Source organism: Pseudochaenichthys georgianus, chromosome 7 (assembly GCF_902827115.2).
Source record: "Pseudochaenichthys georgianus chromosome 7, fPseGeo1.2, whole genome shotgun sequence".
Lineage (NCBI taxonomy): Eukaryota > Metazoa > Chordata > Actinopteri > Perciformes > Channichthyidae > Pseudochaenichthys > Pseudochaenichthys georgianus.
Window position 1 is genome coordinate 37,509,471 of NC_047509.1, and position 19,997 is coordinate 37,529,467.

General features: G+C 42.5%; 1 protein-coding gene and 1 pseudogene across 1 annotated transcript in view; both read left to right on the plus strand.

Annotated features, from left to right (window-relative positions):
- LOC117448925 (brefeldin A-inhibited guanine nucleotide-exchange protein 2-like) overlaps positions 1 to 19,997 on the plus strand; it is a 76,387-nt gene that overhangs the window by 27,135 nt on the left and 29,255 nt on the right. The window contains 9 exon segments of the mRNA XM_071203854.1: positions 10,658 to 10,732; positions 10,960 to 11,030; positions 11,144 to 11,184; positions 11,273 to 11,442; positions 13,208 to 13,359; positions 13,679 to 13,851; positions 18,476 to 18,636; positions 18,750 to 18,880; positions 19,676 to 19,805. Of these exon segments, the coding sequence (XP_071059955.1) occupies positions 10,658 to 10,732; positions 10,960 to 11,030; positions 11,144 to 11,184; positions 11,273 to 11,442; positions 13,208 to 13,359; positions 13,679 to 13,851; positions 18,476 to 18,636; positions 18,750 to 18,880; positions 19,676 to 19,805 (1,104 nt within the window).
- LOC117449219 (brefeldin A-inhibited guanine nucleotide-exchange protein 2-like) lies at positions 18 to 10,053 on the plus strand (annotated as a pseudogene).

The window sequence follows — 19,997 nt, forward strand, 5'->3', positions numbered from 1 at the left end:
GATTCGGTTTTTTGAAGATGGGGGTGCAGAGACAGCCTCCTCCTCCAACAGCGGAGCCAGCTGAGGAAGGAGACAAACCACAGAGCGATGTAAATCCAGCTGAGTCAGCGGTGGCTGAAGCAGAGGAGGGGGAGCAGACCCCGGCGCAGGCACACGGTGGAACAGGTCAGAAATCACTTTCTCTACGAGTTATCCTGTTGTTTAGAACATCCGTCTGTTCTACTCTGATACATGTCAATGCACTATTCTGCGACAGTGTTTTGATTTGATTGGCATGACCTGGAACTCTCATTCTTTCCCTCCCTGCAGAAGGTGAACACCCAGCCCCCCCTGTGGAAGAGCAGACAGAGGTGACTCCCCCCAGAGTCAGAACAGAGGGTCAGCAGATGAACGGCGTCATTGAGGACCGCTCTTCTGTTTCCTCCGCAGATATGCTGGTGAGAGACCGTAGTAGTTTTAGTTATTATAATAAGTCAATTGGGAAGCAAAGTGGAAATAACTATTTATGTCATTTACTCTTAATCGGTTGTTTGCATCAATGTTGCACCGTGTTGTGTTGGTTATTTACGGGCAAGAAGGTCCATCACAAATAAATCAGAAATGTGGTGGGCAGACATTTTTAGTAGAGTTAAATGAAATCAAGTTTGTATGTGTTTCCTGCATATTCATGCACTCTGTCACTCTGCAGGGCCAACTATGGCCTGACATTAGCTGAAAGCTTCCCTCCTTTGAGTAGAACAATTCTACTTCTTTCATTTTGAAGTGAGCATCCACACGGTCTAGTTCCTGTCACCAGTCACACACTAACCAGGCATGCAAGTTGAAGAGTTCAGTGAATATTATGTGAAGTTTGAAAGTAGAAATATGTAGCGCTGCCACCAGAATGTGAGGAGTTGGATAACAAAAATGTCAGGGAGCACGTTTGCCCTGTTGATAACATTCCTGACTCCACCTCAAGACCTCTTGGAATCATCCCGGAGTCTGCTCCCACAAACCTCAATCAACATGGTGTCCCCAACAAACCAACTGTTTAGGCTAGAGTACTCGGAGCTGCTTTTCTTTCTTGTTTTCTGTAGACATGTTGTTTTTCAAAAGAGTAACACCGACGCCCCCCTATCTTTTCAGGATGCTGACGCTCTGCAAGGACCCCACGGTGCCGCCCGGTTCTCCCACATCCTGCAGAAAGACGCCTTCCTGGTTTTTCCGCTCTCTCTGCAACTCTCCATGAAGCCTCTGGCTGAAGGACCCCCGGACCCAAAGTGAGTGCATTTTTCAAGAGCCATATTTTGGACTGACGATGAATGTCTTCATATATGTCTTAAAACAATGAACCACATTTGTATATGTCTAATATTACATATGTATGTGTAGATCACATGCACTGCCCCTGGGATCTTGTCCTAGAATCATTTGAAATGATGATGGGAACGTTGAAAATCCCCAACATTTGTGCTCTGGAAGTTCCTTTCCACTCTTTTTATGCGGCTTTTTAACTTTTACAGTTTGCCAAAATGAATATCGATGCCTCCAGCTTCCTCACGGCGCTTCTTCTGAGTCTCCGCAGGTTAACTTGCCCTTTTCCATTGGACTGTGGCCCTGTCCTCTCTAGTTACTGTAACATAAGACTCTGAGCCAGGCAGAGAATAGGCCAGAGTAAACCGAGCCTGGATGCAGCTCACAAAGAAGTCTGACCTACATTTAATAAATACCATGACGAAACACTGTTATACCCCAGTATCTTGTGTTTCCTTTCTGTTTATTAGGGCACATCTATGCCTACTGAGCATATCCATTTTCAGTGTCTATTCCCTGTAATGTTATCATACATTCCCTTTCCTCCAGGTCCCATGAGCTGCGCTCTAAGATCGTCTCCCTGCAGCTGCTGCTCTCCGTGCTGCAAGGCGCCGGTCCCGTGTTCCGCACCCACGAGATGTTCGTCAACGCCATCAAACAGTATCTGTGCGTGGCCCTGTCCAAAAATGGCGTCTCCTCCGTGCCTGAGGTCTTTGAGCTCTCGTTGGCCATCTTCCTCACTCTGCTCTCACACTTCAAGGTCCACCTGAAGATGCAGATTGAGGTACAGACGCAGAGGAACTGAATCACTCTCCTCTGGGCTCAGATAGTTTTGAACCTGACGGAGTATCTTGTTAAAGCCAGTTTGATCATAAAGTCTTGCTGACATTTCATCTCCCTACTTCTCTCTCTCTCGTCCATTTCCCTCAGGTGTTTTTTCGGGAGATTTTTCTGACCATCCTAGAGACATCGACCAGCTCCTTTGAGCACAAGTGGATGGTTATCCAGACACTAACACGCATCTGTGCAGGTACGAATCCACTGTCAGAAATGATCAAATAAAACACACCCGGTCAAACTAAAACCCTTAAGACATGGGTATCCCAATATCTTAATCAATATCATTACTTAAAGCTTTATTTAGACATAACAGGACATTTATGAAAAGAGCCCAAGGATTGTGGGATATTAGGCACCTGGCGTTGAGCTGACGTTTAATGATGTGACTGAAGAAGAGGCTGCATCGCTGGATGGATCTCTTTTTCTAATTGCATAACAATCATCTCTTCTCTTCATGCAAATATAAAAGTTGTCCACTCAATTTAATAACATATATTGCATTGAGAGTCCTGCTCCCTGTTTTATGAAGTCCAAACAATCATAGAATCCCAAGACTTTGGGACCCTTATTTGCACAGAATGAAGAGGGAGACATCTGGTCTGCTGGTTACTGTGGTTGTACAGGGGATATGCTTTTAAATTGTATACACTGATCTTGCAGAGAATAATTAATTAATTTGGTTATTTCTTTTCTTTGGGCAGGGGATATGATTTTTTGGAGAATTGTATTCAAGTAAGAACAAGTTATGCATGTTTAACTTGTCCAAACCTCTCACCAGATGCCCAGTGCGTGGTTGACATTTACGTGAACTATGACTGTGACTTGAATGCATCCAACATCTTTGAGCGGCTGGTGAGCGACCTGTCGAAGATCGCTCAGGGCCGCAGCGGGCAGGAGCTGGGGATGACTCCTCTGCAGGTACTGACCCTCTGCTGCAGGAACCTTCTGGTCACAGCTCCTTCAGTCAGGTTCTGAGAGTAACATGACTGGGTATTAAACCAAGCTTCAAATATCGTCACCCTTAAAACATTTTTCTAATTCTTCACAAAATCATCAATATGAATTAAGGGGTTCATAAGATTGAATTATTTAGTTAAAGAAATAGTTGTATTAAATATTGTATTGATGAATCGCCAAGCGATTGAAGACAGATCTTCTTTCTTTTTTACTTAAGACTTAAGTAATTTACTAAAATGTGATTTATTTTTTTAGCTGCTTCTAGACCGCCCCATTAATAGAAATCAAAAGGGCGAACTGTTTGTTGATTGTAGAGAAAATGTTGTTCTTGAACAGGATTTTTCAAAGATGTTTTGCCTTGCATGGCCTCAGATCTACTTCATATAGTAAACAAATCTCTTCACTCAGGTATTTTTCCACAGGCCCTGAAAACTGCAGTCATTAAAACGCTCTTAAAAAAGAATAATCTAGATGCTTCAGTAATGAACAATTACAGGCCCATATCAAACCTGTCATTTCTAGGTAAAATCATTGAAAAAGTTGTTTTTCAACAGTTGAGTAATTTTTTGCATTTAAATAACTGTTTCGATGTGTTCCAGTCAGGCTTTCGTCCAAACCACAGCACTGAGACTGCTCTTGTAAAGGTCTTTAATGACATCCACTTAAACACAGACAGTGGCAGAACTTCAGTGTTAGTATTATTAGATCTCAGTGCTGCGTTTGACACTGTTGACCACAGCATATTACTAGACCGACTGAAAAACTGGGTGGGACTTTCGGAAACAGTTCTAAATTGGTTTGAATCCTACCTAAAGGACAGAAACAACTTTGTTTCTATAGGTAAATACACATCTGAGTTGACAAATATGACATGTGGGGTTCCTCAAGGCTCCATCTTGGGGCCTCTTCTCTTTAACATCTACATGCTACCACTAGCTCAGATAATGAAAAACAACTAAATAAGTTACCATAGCTATGCAGATGACACACACATTTACGTAACAATTTCACCAGGAGACTATGCTCCAATTCAATCACTGAGTAAGTGCATTGAACAAATCAATGACTGGATGTGTCAGAACTTTCTCCAATTAAACAAAGATAAAACTGAGGTAATGGTTTTTGGAGCCAAGGCAGAACGTTTAAAAGTTAGCGCTGAGCCTCAGTCTGCAATGTTCAAAACAACAGATAAAGCCAGAAATCTAGGTGTAGTCATGGACTCTGACCTGAGTTTCAACAGTCACATTAAAACAGTTACTAAATCAGCCTACTATCACCTAAAGAATATATCTAGGATTAAAAGACTAATGTCACAGCAGGATTTGGAAAAACTTGTCCATGCTTTTATCTTCAATAGACTCGACTACTGCAATGGTGTCTTCACAGGTCTCACTAAAAAATCTATTAGGAAACTGCAGCTGATTCAGAACGCCGCTGCTCGAGTCCTCACTAACACTAAGAAAGTGGATCACATCACTCCTGTTCTGAAGTCTTTACACTGGCTTCCTGTGTGTCAAAGAATAGATTTCAAAATACTGCTGCTGGTTTATAAAGCACTGAATGGTTTAGGCTCAAAATACATTTCTGACCTCCTGCTAAACTATGAACCATCCAGATCTCTCAGGTCTTCAGGGACTGGTCAGCTTTCTGTCCCAGAGTCAGAACTAAACATGGAGAAGCAGCGTTCAGTTGTTATGCTCCAAATATCTGGAACAAACTCCCAGAAACCTGCAGGTCCGCTGCAACTCTACTACTTTTAAATCCAGGCTGAAGACTTTTCTTTTTGTCGCTGCTTTTAATTGAACTATTCATATCTTAGACTGCACTGTAACTTTTATCCTTGTACTTTTTCTTTTAATGTTTATTTTATTAGCTTTTCTTTTTAATGCTTAATGTCTTTCATTTTTTGTAAAGCACTTTGAATTGCCTTGTGTTGAAAAGTGCTATATAAATAAAACTTGCCTTGCAAATCTGATCTCCAACAGATATGGATTCAAATACAATATTTTGCAAGAAAAATCATGTTGTGATTTTTGGCAAAAACTACAAGTACATTATTCAACACATTTTGACTTTTGGATTTGGAAAAAGTGATTGTGTAAATTAACTTATGCTGTCTTTAATATCCACAGGAGCTGAGTCTACGTAAAAAGGGTTTGGAGTGTCTGGTATCCATCCTAAAATGTATGGTGGAGTGGAGCAAAGACATGTATGTCAACCCGAACCTTCAGGCTAACCTCGGTAAGTGAGAAGTGTCATTGAAATATGTACACAGTGCAGAGGGAGGAAGATCAGCATTTAATTAAAGAGTGTGTGATTTACTTGCAGGCCAGGAGCATCCCTCAGAAAGTGACGGTGGAGAGCTGAAGCTCCCCAGAGCCGCTGGCTGGACGTCGAGACAGCATCAGCTCGTTGGACTCCACCGTGTCCTCCAGCGTGGCGCTGTCCCAGGCCGACCACCCCGAGCAGTACGAGGTCATCAAACAGCAGAAGGACATCATCGAGCATGGCATCGAACTGTGAAGCCCTTTGTCTCTTCTCTTAGCATCACTGAGGATCAGCCTTTTATTGGTGGGTCTTTAGGGGCTGCTTTAATAGGCGTCTACTAAGCAGAGGTTCAGTGGTTTGATCCGATCCACAGCCCCTGCAAGTCAACATGTGGATGTAGGAAAGATGGGTTACCAAACCCCAAATGACCCCCAGAGGAATGTAAAAATAATGTACAACACGTGGAATGTTTTCAGCCAAGTCTTTTTTTTTTCTCATCCTGTTTTCTTCCGTTCTCTTCCCAGTTTCAACAAAAAGCCCAAGCGAGGTATCCAGTACCTGCAGGACCAGGGCATGCTGGGCTCCACAGCCGAGGACATCGCCCAGTTCCTGCACCAGGAGGGAGAGACTGGACACTGTGAGGAATTACCACAGATTTAAATTGTACAGCGCTGTGTTCTCAAGCAACAAAACAGTTCATCCAACCCCTCTTACTTGTGCGTCCACAGACTCAGGTGGGAGAGTACCTGGGCGGAGAACATCAAGTTCAACATAGAGGTGATGTACTGCTACGTGGACCAGCTGGACTTTCTGTGGGCGTGGGGACTTTGTCTCAGCGCTCAGGAGCGTTCCTGGAAGGCTTCAGGCTGCCGGGGGAGGCTCAGAAGATCGACAGGCTGATGGAGAAGTCGCTGCTCGGATACCTGGAGTGCAACCAGGGGTAAGGCCCCACCTTAGAATTCTTTATCAAATTGAGAAAGATGTATTGTTCCGTCCATTCACAAGAGTGCCCGGGATGTACTTAAGTACATTATCTCAAGTACTGTACTTAAGTGCAAGTTCAAAGTACCCGAGTAATTCCATTCCATCTAATATGAATATTTTACTGCACTTCATTTGTCTGACAGCTTTAGTTACTTTTCAGATCAAACAAACCCTTTTCTGTTCAGTAAAACATGTATCTCCAGATTTGTATTTACACTTAACTATTTTAAATGTATGTGATCAACTGAAGTTGAGAATCACGTGGTAGACACAGAGCTGAAAACAACCCTATCATGATCATTTAACAACAGGACAACAACAAAGCTACAAATGTATTTTAGAATAATTATCTTCTAGAATATGATGCATTGCTGTAGATTAAACTACCCAACATTAAATACGTTAAAATGAGCAAAACCATTAACATCTGCAGCACTAAGATACAACATGCATTCACCAAATGAAATCACATATACAAGTTAAAACACTTTACTACAAATGCAATACATTTATCTGATGATACTTGCATTGTAAGTTACTGTAGAGGAGTATTTTTTACAATGTAGTATTAGTACTTTTACAAGAAGATTCAAAAACGTATTCCACTCCTTTAAGACTTAATGTTTAATTAAAAGTGCTCTCATGTGTATTCTGTTTTGCAGACAGATTCTTTTTGCCAGTGCAGACACTGCCTATGTGCTGGCGTACTCCATCATCATGCTCACCACCGACCTGCACAGCCCTCAGGTGAGACGCCTTCAAAAAGCAGAAGTGTGACAGGAAGTCCAGTGTAGTACACATCAATGAGCTTGAATGCTAAAACACAGCACAGTAGTTTATAACACTCTCAAACAGGGTTTTTCAACTCACGAATCCAACCGCAGTGACAGTTGTTATATATTTTGGCACTCCATTTGTAAACTGTAAAAAGTGATCTACCAGCATGTGGTTCTTCTGGGGGACTGTTTCTTCACCAGAGTCCTCTATGCTGGCCTCTGTCTCAAAGCGACCTTCTATAAATAGCTGCTGCCCCCGATGTATCTCTGCTGACAGACCACCGGGTCGGAGGAAATGGCTTCTGAAATGTCAGGTCTGGGAAAATCAGGTGTAAAATATGGCTCACTGCGACACACCTCATAGATGGGGCGGAAAGAGAGATGACGGTGAACATCTATTTCAGTATATTAAAAGATGCTGTGTACCTCGTACATCTCACCAGTGTGATACTGTGGGACAGCTTGTACTCCTTAATAAGATTGCCTGCTACCTTTTTGCTGTTAAGAGAAATACTCTTAAGTTGGCTTAAGATCATTCCAAGTCATTTTATTGTTTTGTAAAGTGCTTCGACTGTGAAGATTTGCAATCACATTATAAGAGTTGGTCAAACTACCAAAAGACAAATAATCTACACATTTGCATGCAGCAACATATCAAATGAACTTCAGCTGGCTTTGTTCATGCATGTAGTTTGTATGCATGTATGTAGTAAATACACGCTCAGACTCGATTACAACGTCCAGCGTAAAGAGACCACACTATGATGGAAGCTTACAACCTGATTTAATGCCAAACATTAAGCAGCTCATCGATGTTTGTTAATTCGTGGTTGAACAGATGGCCAGTGAGAGTCTCAATGCAACAATCCCCATGTCCTGTGTTTGAACGAATCACTGCCCTCCTCCATCTTCTTCACGTATGTAGGTGAAGAACAAGATGACAAAGGAGCAGTACATTAAGATGAATCGTGGCATCAACGACAGTAAGGACCTGCCTGAGGAGTATCTGTCTTCCATATACGACGAGATCGCAGGCAAGAAGATCGCCATGAAGGAGAGCAAGAGTTCTCCATCACCCCAAAGTCCACCAAGCAGAGTGAGCATCTCCTTTCATTCTGTCAGGACCACTTCCAAGAATACACTCTGTATGTTTGACATCTCTGTCCTCCTCCTCCTCCTCCTCCTCCTCCTCCTCCTCCTCCTCCTCCTCCTCCTCCTCCTCCTCCTCCTCCTCCTCCTCCTCCTCCTCCTCCAGGTGTGGCCAGTGAGAAGCAGCGGCGTCTGCTGTACAACGTGGAGATGGAGCAGATGGCAAGACGGCCAAAGCTCTGATGGAGGCTGTGAGCCACGCTCAGGCGCCCTTCTTCAGCGCCACACACCTGGAGCACGTCAGGCCCATGTTCAAGGTGCTTACTCTTTTGAACATATTTACTTTAGCTGGTGATTCATGAAATGTATTTCAAATGATGATATTGGCTTCAAACGCTATGAAGACAAGAAGATCGAGATAAAGCAGCTTTTGTGTGAAATGGTGCTTTCATTCCGTCTTGTGTTGTAAATCCACCTGCCTTTTTTACAACGTTACAGCCGGGCACTTTCGTCCACTTTTGCGAGTTATTGTTAAGAATATGTGGAATATAGTTTAGTTAATGTTCAATATTTGATTGGGAGGTGGCAGAGCTCTCCAAGATATTAAATCTAATTTATTTTTGTATATTCTTTTTTATGTATTGGATAAATACGTTTTGGAATAACACTAACATTACAACTTAATCCATTATATTTATTTTGATCGAATAATTTTTTATATTTACCAAAAAAAATTCATTACATTTGTATTTAAAGTTCAAAACCCACTGTAAAAAGACTTGTTAAACAAATGCATGATGCTCCCAAAGTCAATAAGTAACCATGTTCAATAAGTATTGCAAGCAGCCCGACTTCACTGCACACCCCTGACTTTAGTAAAGCACATGTTTGGACGGAGCAGTGCAGATAGTAACCACAGTGTTGTGAAGCCCCTGCTGATACTGAGCGTGTGTTGCAGCTGGCGTGGACCCCCCTGCTGGCGGCGTTCAGCGTGGGGCTGCAGGACTGTGACGACCCCGAGGTGGCCTCTCTGTGCCTGGAGGGAATCCGCTGTGCCATCAGGATCGCCTGCATCTTCAGCATGCAGGTCTGACATCTGAACACGCATCAAGCCCTACGTTGTTGCTATGTATTTTCAAATGTTTCACCGAAATGCTTCAACATAATATGCCTAACAAATATGAACGAAATAAGAATATCTCCTCACAAACACACCGATTGGTTTCAAAAAGACCAAATGAATAGGATCCCTTTAGTAAATGAAAAACAAAATGGTTCACAGTACCAATGGAATACAGAGAGTGAAAAGTGAAGAGCATATTTCTTGTTTTTAAGGGCCCTCTCAACTAGAGCCCATTTCTTCCATTTCATGTCGTGTCGCGTTCCTTTGTGATGGTTAGGAGACATTTTCTTTTATGATTAAGATTTGTTTTTGATTCAGCTGTAAATACAAATCCTTTTAGCCAACATAATTATTTATTTATCTGAGGACAATATTCATCTGGAACCTCAAACAAAACTGCGAAAATGTATAATAAATGTTGAGTGGCCCAACCAATTGTGAATAGTAGTCCATCATCGTGCATAGGGACATGATTGTTCAATGTTAAACTTGCAAAGTGTTCATATCGTAGAGTATCTGGAGCAGGAATCCATTTCCTTTTTTAATTGTACTAAACATGTGTTTCCAAGGTGTCTGAGGGAATACAATAAGCATTACTCTGAGTTTATTCTAACCTCTCACATGATCCCGTGTGCAGCTGGAGCGGGATGCGTATGTCCAGGCTCTGGCCAGATTCACCCTGCTGACAGCCAGCTCCAGCATCACAGAGATGAAGCAGAAGAACATCGACACCATCAAGACCCTGATCACTGTGGCCCACACCGACGGGAACTACCTGGGCAACTCCTGGCACGAGGTGAGCCTCCACTTCAGTGTCCAAGAGAAACGTATTCTAAAATCTAAGAAATATCTTGTGTAAAGAGTTATATCATTTGCACACACACTTGCCAGTGTATTCCATTTGCTTAGATAGGGCTGCATGATTTTGAAAAACGACCTTTTTGCAATTACTCACTCCTCACAACTAGCCGATAGGTGGAGGGGATCAACAACCGCTTCATTAGCAAAAAGCCATTTCCTGCCATCTTCACTGCTATAAACAAGCCTTACCTGGTGGGCTTTATTCATTCAATACTTGCTGTGTTATGATAGGAGATATATAAATGCCAATTTCTTATGGCGGATTCTTAGATGTTTGATAATTAGTGAATTCTATTCTCATCCCTCGAAGGACATGCCTCAACCTTTAGAGCTTAATATAATAAAAGAGCTCATTTCGGAGCACTGTTTAAGATATTTCTCATATAAACTGAATCAGAATCATTTTTAGCTCTAATCCAATGGATGAAAGATCCACTAGAACTAATGTGTGTTCTGTGTGTTGTAGATCTTGAGGTGCATCAGTCAGCTGGAGCTCGCCCAGTTGATCGGCACCGGGGTGAAGACGCGCTACATCTCAGGGGTGGTGCGGGACAAGGAGGCCGGCATCAAGGGTCTACCCTCCGGCACAGAGGAGTTCATGCCCCTGGGCCTGGGTGAGACACACTCTTATGTCTCTTCTAATCACCTGCTTAATGCGTCTCTTTCTACAGGATCACGCCTACATAGGGTTTGGTTAATACCAGTATGCATTATCTTGTGTTAAATGCTTTTGGTGTTGCAGGTAACCTGGTCGGCAGTCAGGACAAGAGACAGATGGCTCACATCCAGGAGTCAGTGGGAGAGACCAGTTCTCAGAGTGTGGTGGTAGCTGTGGACCGGTAAGACAAAATAGACATGAATAAGATCATTAATGTATCATCAATATATGTTTTTGATGATGAATGAAGGGTTCTGTTCTGTACACATACTAACGCTTCTTCTATCTCTGCAGGATCTTCACTGGATCCACCAGACTAGATGGAAATGCAATCGGTGAGTGTGTCGCACAGTATCTCTGTCTGTGTGTGTTCCAAAGAAGCAGCAGTTCTTCATTGTGCGTTGCTGTTTTGAATGTTCCCAGTGGACTTTGTGCGCTGGCTGTGTGCCGTGTCCATGGACGAGCTGGCCTCAGCACACCAGCCCAGGATGTTCAGCTTGCAGAAGATTGTGGAGATCTCGTACTACAACATGAACCGCATCAGGCTGCAGTGGTCCCGAATCTGGCAGGTCATAGGAGACCACTTCAACAAGGTCAGTGTGCTATAGCAGTGATTCTCAAACTGTTTTCAATAATGTACCCCCTTTGAAAAAAACATTCAGCCACGTACCCCCTGATCAGCACAACAACTATTTGTTAGGGAAAACATGCCTATATAAAGAGGTACAGTGCTGCTGCACCATCAGTGTCTGATTCATTAAAACAACAACAGTAACTGAGAAACACTTAAATGCTACATTTCAAATGTTTACAATCCATCACCAAATTCATGGCAAACCAATTTTAACATCATGCAATAACACTGAGACGACTTTAGCTGCTTTGAACTGATCTTTTTAATAAGTTGTACTTAATGTAGTGAAACATGGGCTTGTGCTTCACTGAGGACCTTTGTCATTCTGACAGGGAGGCTAACTGCAGTTACACACTTCAAGTTTTGAAATATGTGTAACTGTTCATATAAAACCCACACTGCTCAAACTTCATTACTTTTCCTAAAATTGGTATATTTGTATATTTATTTATTTTGTGGCGTGGGGAATGAAAAGAAATAAATATATGAACATGTTATGAGCATGGGATTTTGACCCCTCATATAAACATATGCATAATGCTATACTTTGCTGCCACACGCCGTTGTCAAGCAACACTTATTGTTTAGGTCCTTTGATAAGCAGGCAGTCATATAATTAACTAGAACTAGCTAGATCTGATAGATTTGGATATAAACGCGAGTGAAGTATAACCGGACGCGAGAGAGATCAGATCAGCTGCTGCTGACGGAGAACACGCAGCTCTGCATGATCGCAGCTCCGCCGCTGTGACGGACCGTTGAGCGGACCAAAATACACTAAGAGTTAGACCTAACACACTTAGCTAGTTTATCTACTCTGGAACTAGCTAAACTAGTTATACATATATTTATTCTTTACTGTCGGGTCACTCATTACAGGTTCAGCGAGCTGCACGAGACTGACGGGCTGTCAGGAGAGGGAGAGGAAAAGAGAGCACCCCGTTTATTTTCCCCATTTTATTATCCAGAGTTTCTGTAAACCTTTGAATAAAGTAGTTCATCTACTATTAGTAGTTTGTTTAAATGCATTAATTATGTTTGTATTTTTCATTAACATAAAATAAATCTCACGTACTCCAGTGTACCCCTAGGGGTCCGCGTACCCCCATTTGAGAACCACTGTGCTAGAGGATTTACACAAGTATGTGCTACAGTGTGTTAGTGAGGGGGGGTGCCAGGCAGCAGCAGCAGGAGGAAGACCTTTGTCCTGTAGTGCCCCCTTGAGGACTTCTTGCTACTACAGGTTGTGTAGTTTAAGGATATTGTCATTTATTTTGATGTACTTAGATGGGACACTTTTGTCCTAAGTTTGTACGCACAAGTCACCACTGAGAATATGATTGCACTGAAGTGTTCCTTTACTGAGCTTGTTATTTACATAGTTTAATTTATTAATTCGGTAGGGTACAAAGGTCCAAACATATCCGTTTCATTAAAGGAAATGTAGATCCTCCACTATATCATTATTTCATACACTCAGCGTGAATGTTAGACTTCCGTTCTCCAAATGGCCAGAAACACAACTCTAAATAGAATGGAAGCTGATGTTGTTCTGTTTCTGCTGAAAGAGTAAAACTGTTGGGCTGCGCTGTCCTTTGAATTGAGATGATACAGCACACAAAATGACCCAATTGTCTTGTGAAGAAACATTGAATCATGATTGTTGTTAATTAGTGTTTATTGACTGATCTCTGAGCTCCCCTTCTGCCTGCCGTGTCCTCCAGGTGGGCTGTAACCCCAACGAGGATGTAGCCATCTTTGCCGTGGACTCCCTGAGGCAGCTCTCCATGAAGTTCTTGGAGAAAGGAGAGCTGGCCAACTTCCGCTTCCAGAAGGACTTCCTCCGGCCTTTTGAGCACATCATGAAGAAGAACAGGTAACAAACTGGAGTATGGTGGGATGGGATCCTGAGAGACTGACATTTCTGTGTGCAAAAGTCACTTTGGCATAGTTCTAATCTTAAAGCACAGCGTCTGCACATTGATCGTGCTTTAAGCTGCTTTATGATAATTCTACTAAGTCTGTTTATAATACAATTGTTTACTAGAGAACACAAATGTACATCCTCTCAATTTACCCTCTTCAATTACATTTGAAAGTGGAATGGATTGTTTATAATTCTAGTGGAGTGTCGGTTTGATGTTCTCAGAGAAAACACAGTATTGCTCTATATTAAGCCCCTCCCCTCCCCTCAGGTCCCCCACCATCAGAGACATGGTGATCAGGTGTGTGGCTCAGATGGTCAACTCGCAGGCGGCTAACATCCGTTCGGGATGGAAGAACATCTTCTCGGTGTTCCACCAGGCAGCCTCCGACCACGATGAGACCATCGTAGAGCTGGCCTTCCAGACCACTGGGCACATCGTCAGTGAGTACAGCTGCAGCTCTCAACTCAGGGGAGCCATTTTGGCTCAGGGGATATGAAGGAAACCAGTGACGGAACGTGTGTACCGTCACAGTGCTCAGATGAGTCGGGATGGGTACCGAGCCCTGGGGGCGGAATTATTAAAGACACTGGTACCGTTAAGCTCCGACGTTATCGCTCTTTTTATCAGTAATGGAGACATTTAAAAAAAGATGTCATATGTATTATTGATACATAAACATTATATTGCAGTTTTAGTTTCGCCAACTCCGTTTCTAATATGCAAAAAGACTACAAAATGCGTCTATGATGTATTTTCCATCTTTCCAATCCAAACGAGAGATTTCTCTCTCTCTCTCTCTCCCTCCCGTCTGCGAGGGGGCGGGACAGTTTACACACACACGCGGCTGCTACATGCATCTCACACACACACGGCTGCTACATACATCTCACACACACACGGCTGCTACATGCATCACACACACACACACGGCTGCTACATGCATCTCACACACACACGGCTGCTACATGCATCACACACACACGGCTACTACATGCTAGTGCTGCACGATTCTTGCTCAAATGTGAATCACGATTTTCCTCCATAAGAATTGAGATCACGATTCTCACACGATTCTCATCGTTTCAATGAAAATATTTATTGCACTCTTACTCTTAGACGTCACGTGAGTACAATGAATTTAAACAGACAACATTTGTCTCTCTTGTAACAAAAACATAACTTTGTCTTTAGTCTGTAGCTGCTGAATACTGAACAAACATTACTACATTCAAAATGTGGCACCTGGAGCCAACTGTTGTGGCTTAACGGACACCATCAACATCAAAGTGCTGGACTTAAATCCAAGTCTCAGTTTCTTGTAGCAAAAACGTAGAGTAACTCAAATGAATTTGACAGCCAACTACTGTGGCTTTAAACAAAGTGCTTGACTTAAACTCAAGTCTCTATGGTAACAAAACATACAGTAACTAAAATAAAGATATTGCTGCTGCCTGAGTGCTGAACATAACGAATAGAATTTGTGCAGCTTTATAATAACAAAATGTAAACTTTGCAGTAGCACCTGTCCACAGTGGACACCCAACTGCTGTACAACAACACCAACCTGTTTGTTACAGGGAGGAATGCACTTAAGTTACTCAGAATACCTCACCACAGTGCTGAATATAAAAACAAAACATTCACAGCTTTAGAATAATAATATAAAAAAGCCTAGCCGGCTAGCACCCAGTTCAACTACTGCACTTAAAGGTTCTTGTACTGAAAAAACATAAACTTAAACAAAGTGCTAGACTCCACTGAGTAGTAATGTCACTGAATCAAAAGGATTAACTTAAATACTGCAGTCAGTACTGAATATAAAAACGGAACGGAACATAAAGTTACAGCTTCAGAATAAATGTAAATAAAGCCTAGCTGCCTAGCTACTAGCACAGTCCATCTACTTTTTTCGGCACAAGCACAACTTCCCTCTCACTCTCGCCAGAGTCAGTGTCATTGTCCTCGACCTCCTCGTCACTCATGTCTGTGTCACTCATTTCTGTTTTTCCTGTACTACTAGTCACTCTCGTCACTCTTTGCTAATCAGTGCTAATGCTAACGCTTCTGTAAACATACTGCCGCCGGCTCCTGCCCTCGCGTGCTGCAGTCAGTGAGTGTTGCCAGGTATACTTATTATAAGCCACATTGGGCTTATCTTTCTGTGAAGTTGCTTGGTAGTAAGTAATAATGGCTGTTGCGGTTGTGAGCTTGTAGACCCGACTTGTATAGGTTTAAAGTGCTCATGTTCTTTTGCGCTTGTTTTCATAGACCTGGTTGCTTATTCCTTCCGCAAAAACTGGCAACCCCAGTGGCTGCAGCGTTAACACCGCATGAGAGGAGGAGAGACAGACAGAACACTACCATTTGGATGCGATCATGGTACTTTAATGTTAAATGTATAGAGTATATTTGCTTTACATCGTTTAAGTATGATTGACATTGCAAGTTGGTATTATTCAACATGCATCACACACACAAGCCCGCCTTAACCTGCCATCAGGCCCTGGGGCTGATGGCAAATCAAAGTCATGTATAGCCTCGGCAGGCTCTGTGATCGCACTTCTCCACTCTGCTCTACGCGCGCCTGGTCCTCTCCTCCAGATGAGTGACGTATCGTGTATTTGTCCGGTTGCCGTTGGCTCCCTTCCACGTAGCAAGTCCTCGTCGTCCTCTCCATCTCCTCCATTGTCCCTCCTGTCTGTTTTTCCTCTCCCGCTACTCCATCGCTATCAGAACCAGACGGCCGCTCCGAGGCCCCGCGGCCGGCACCGCTGCCGCTCGGTACAGAACTCACCTGTCCTCCCTCCTCATCCTGGCCTACAGGTTTAAAATAACCTGGAAGCTTCGGCATGCTTTGTAATAGCTGCTTGTCTCGAAACTCCTTTTCCCTCAACAATTTCCTTTCCCGAGCGCCACTCTCAAACTTTTTCTTCTCAAACTTTTTCTCCTAAACAACCTTCATCTGTCACTCAATCACTCGCAATTTGAATAAGTCACAGGTGAAACATATTCTCATTCTGATTGGCTGTTAAGTGGTGCCCACTGACTGTTTCGGAGTCATCTCTGGAATCCATCGATCTGATTGATTAGCGGAGCAAATGATCAAAATACTACGGAGGGAAGATATTTTCGTTTGGATTACTGGTCTGGGGGGAGCTCGCGAGTGTGTGTGTGTGTGTGTGTATACGTGTGTGTTTGTGCATTTTTGCGTTTGTGTGTATTGTGTTTGTTTCCCGGGGAAACACAGGCTGTTGTTCTGCCTGCTGTGACGTCAAGTTACTCCGTTCTCCGCTTGTAATTATGCCGAAGCTTCAAAGTTGTATTTATCTTCTGAATTTGCCGAAACAAGTTTAATATTCTGAAAGCCAAGACTTTGTTTATTTGAAACCAGATGAAAACAAACTGTAACGGACCCTGCCGTGTTATCTATGATTACTCTACGCCTTGCATTCATAATGTCAGCCGGAGGCAGGGGGGGCGGCGCTGCGGAACAGCAGAGTGGCGAGGGAGAGCTGTCTTCTTTCCTTTACAAGCTTCAAAAATGTATTTATCGTGTGATTTTGGAAATAAAAGTTTCATATTCTGAAAGCCAGGACTTTGTTTATTTAAAAAAATAATTAAACATCAGAAATAAAAAACTTTTTTTTTTGTATTTGCTCATGATAGGCCCCTGATCTCCGTAGGCCCCTGGGCTTCAGCCCAGGTCAGCCCGTGCATTAAGGCGGCCCTGCACACACACACACGGCTGCTACATGCATGCATGCAACACACACACACACGGCGGAGATGGCGGAGAGAACTAAGCGCTCCTAGGTGTGGTTAAACTTTACCCGTCTCGATGTGGATAATGCTTGTTGCCAAAAGTGCAATAAGAGTTTAGCATGTAAGGGCGGTAACACGAGCAATTTGTCTAAACAACAACACATTATGTCCCGTAATGTTCCACCACAACCTCAATCTTCCTCCAGAAGAACCGTTAGGCCTTTTGCAGCATACCTGTATGCTCCACCTGTGTTGCTCTGTACCACTGTATTTTTGCAGTAAATACTTGTTTTTTATTAGTTTTTTACAGTTCTGTAAGTTCACATTATTCACAATTTGTTTAGTTAATTTACCTTTTTTTTCTTTCTCAAAAGATCCGATAAGAGAACCGTTAAAGAACTGGATCGATAAGCGGTATCGATAAAAGTAGTAGTACCGTTAAAAACGTAATGATACCCATCCCTACAGATGAGACATGTTTTGTACTGCTGAAGCTTTAAAAACATATAATACAATTTAATGACGGGAAGTATTTAAAGGTGGAGTGGGTAATTAACTTCAGAAACACTTTTTGTTATATTCCATGGAATGCTCTTAACATCCCGATAGCAATGAATATCTGAAGTGCTTTGACAAAAAATACATAAAGAAATGTCATCTGTGGAAGCCGTGGCGCTGTAAAAAGCACGACCAATCATCTGAGCCGGCCCTGCTAAAATGACTGGATGGCCTACCTGCCTGTCAGCCTTCCATCTGTGCACAAACTTATCTCGTGCCCTCATTGGTCATGTGCGCGTTCGTGTGTGAAGGTAGGGTTGTGTACTTTCAAATTCTAGCGCACTCGAGCTGGTTTCTCCATTCTTACCTACCCTACCTTTAACGTACGAAAGTGATTTTTTTTCTGGTCCAATTTCTTAGTCTGATAGAAACAGTTTTCTCGTATGTGTTTACGACTTAAGAAACAGGTTGATAAAAGGTTTTGCTTGGATCTTTGAAGTACATTCAAATAAGACTAACCTGTGGAAAAGCTGGTGAAAAAGATCACACTTAATGTAGTGGTGCACTTCAGCCTTATATGTTCATATACATATAATAACAAACATATCTTGCCAAAAAACAACCACATTCCCTGCTGAAAGTTAAATAACTTTCTTTCCCCTGTTATTTAACTTAAATGATAAACATAAAAGAGAAAACCTATTTAGATCACCAGAATGTTTTTTCTCACTTGCCTTGCTTCCGCAAAGATTTCCTTAACCAACCGACTAATTGTTGTCTTCTTCTCTTCCTCTCCTGCCTCAGTGAACACCTTCCAGCAGCACTTTGCAGCAGCTATTGATTCGTTCCAGGATGCAGTGAAGTGCCTGTCAGAGTTTGTGTGTAACGCAGCGTTCCCTGACACCAGCATGGAGGCTATCCGACTCATCCGACACTGCGCCAAATACGTCTCAGAAAGGCCGCAGGTGGGAACAATGAGATTAATAACGCCAATTGTGTGACAAGATAACGGCACCTAATACATTAGTGAATAGCACTGTGGTTTTGATGTAACATTCCACCTGATGTGTCCCTGCAGGCGCTGAGGGAATACACCAGCGACGACATGAATGTTGCCCCCGGCGATCGGGTGTGGGTGCGTGGCTGGTTCCCCATCCTGTTTGAGCTCTCCTGTATCATCAACCGCTGCCAGCTGGATGTCCGGACCAGGTCAATAAAAACGGCTCATTCATTTCAACGTGTGGACTGGTTTACAGGTCCTCCAAATGTTCTCCCCCTTTAATCCCTAGGACTTTACCTGCCCAGTTTAAATTATCATGTGTATTATGACCTTATTAACAATGTTCAAATAAGCAGCGAGGACTAATACAGTGAAGGTGTCACTAGTAAGTTAGTCAGTTATCTTACTATACTAATACTTATTCTATCCAATACAGCAATTTGACCAAAAAGCATTGAAAGTGGTTTAATAATTCTAAATCATTGAAGATAAAATAAAGCAAAAACAAATGGAAAATCCTCTGCCTGGGGGAAAAGGTGAATTCTGAAGCCTGAGCTTACCTATGTAACATAATAAGGCATTAACCTATCCAAAGTCCCTGAACTGTCACACAACTCTTTTCCTCCTCAACCTTCCTTTTCAAACATATAACAACCCTTGGATTCAGTCAAAGTGTTATTTTATTGCTACAAACTTCCATTGTATAGTTTATAGGTCTATCATTCTTAGGCCATATGATAAAAAAAATCAAATAAAGGCTTGGTTGTTTGAATATGATCAAATGAGTGGTAGTTTTAAAGTGCAATACAGTTAGTAAAGTGTTTAAGTATGGGTGAGCAGCATTGATTAAATATATATATATATATATATATATATATATATATATATATATATATATATATATATATATATATATATATATAAATAAATGATTGATCCAGGATGTCCTGAGTCTGTGAAGCAGCTTGACTGATGAGTGAGCCGTTTGTCTTTGTCTCTGACAGAGGTCTCACGGTCATGTTCGAGATCATGAAGAGCTACGGCCTCACCTTCGAGAAGCACTGGTGGCACGACCTCTTCAGAATCGTCTTCCGCATCTTTGACAACATGAAGCTCCCTGAGCAGCAGACAGAGGTCAGAGGTCACTCGCAGCAAGTCCCCTGCTTGTTTGTGTTTTGACAAGCTACTTAAGGATATCCTCTGTGATTCTCATTCATAACACTCTGTTCGATGTCTCACTATGGGATGCGCCTCATCGCGGAGCAAACGGAAGCATCAATCTCATTACGCCAATCCTGATTGGCTGGTGATCTTGACGTCAGCGTC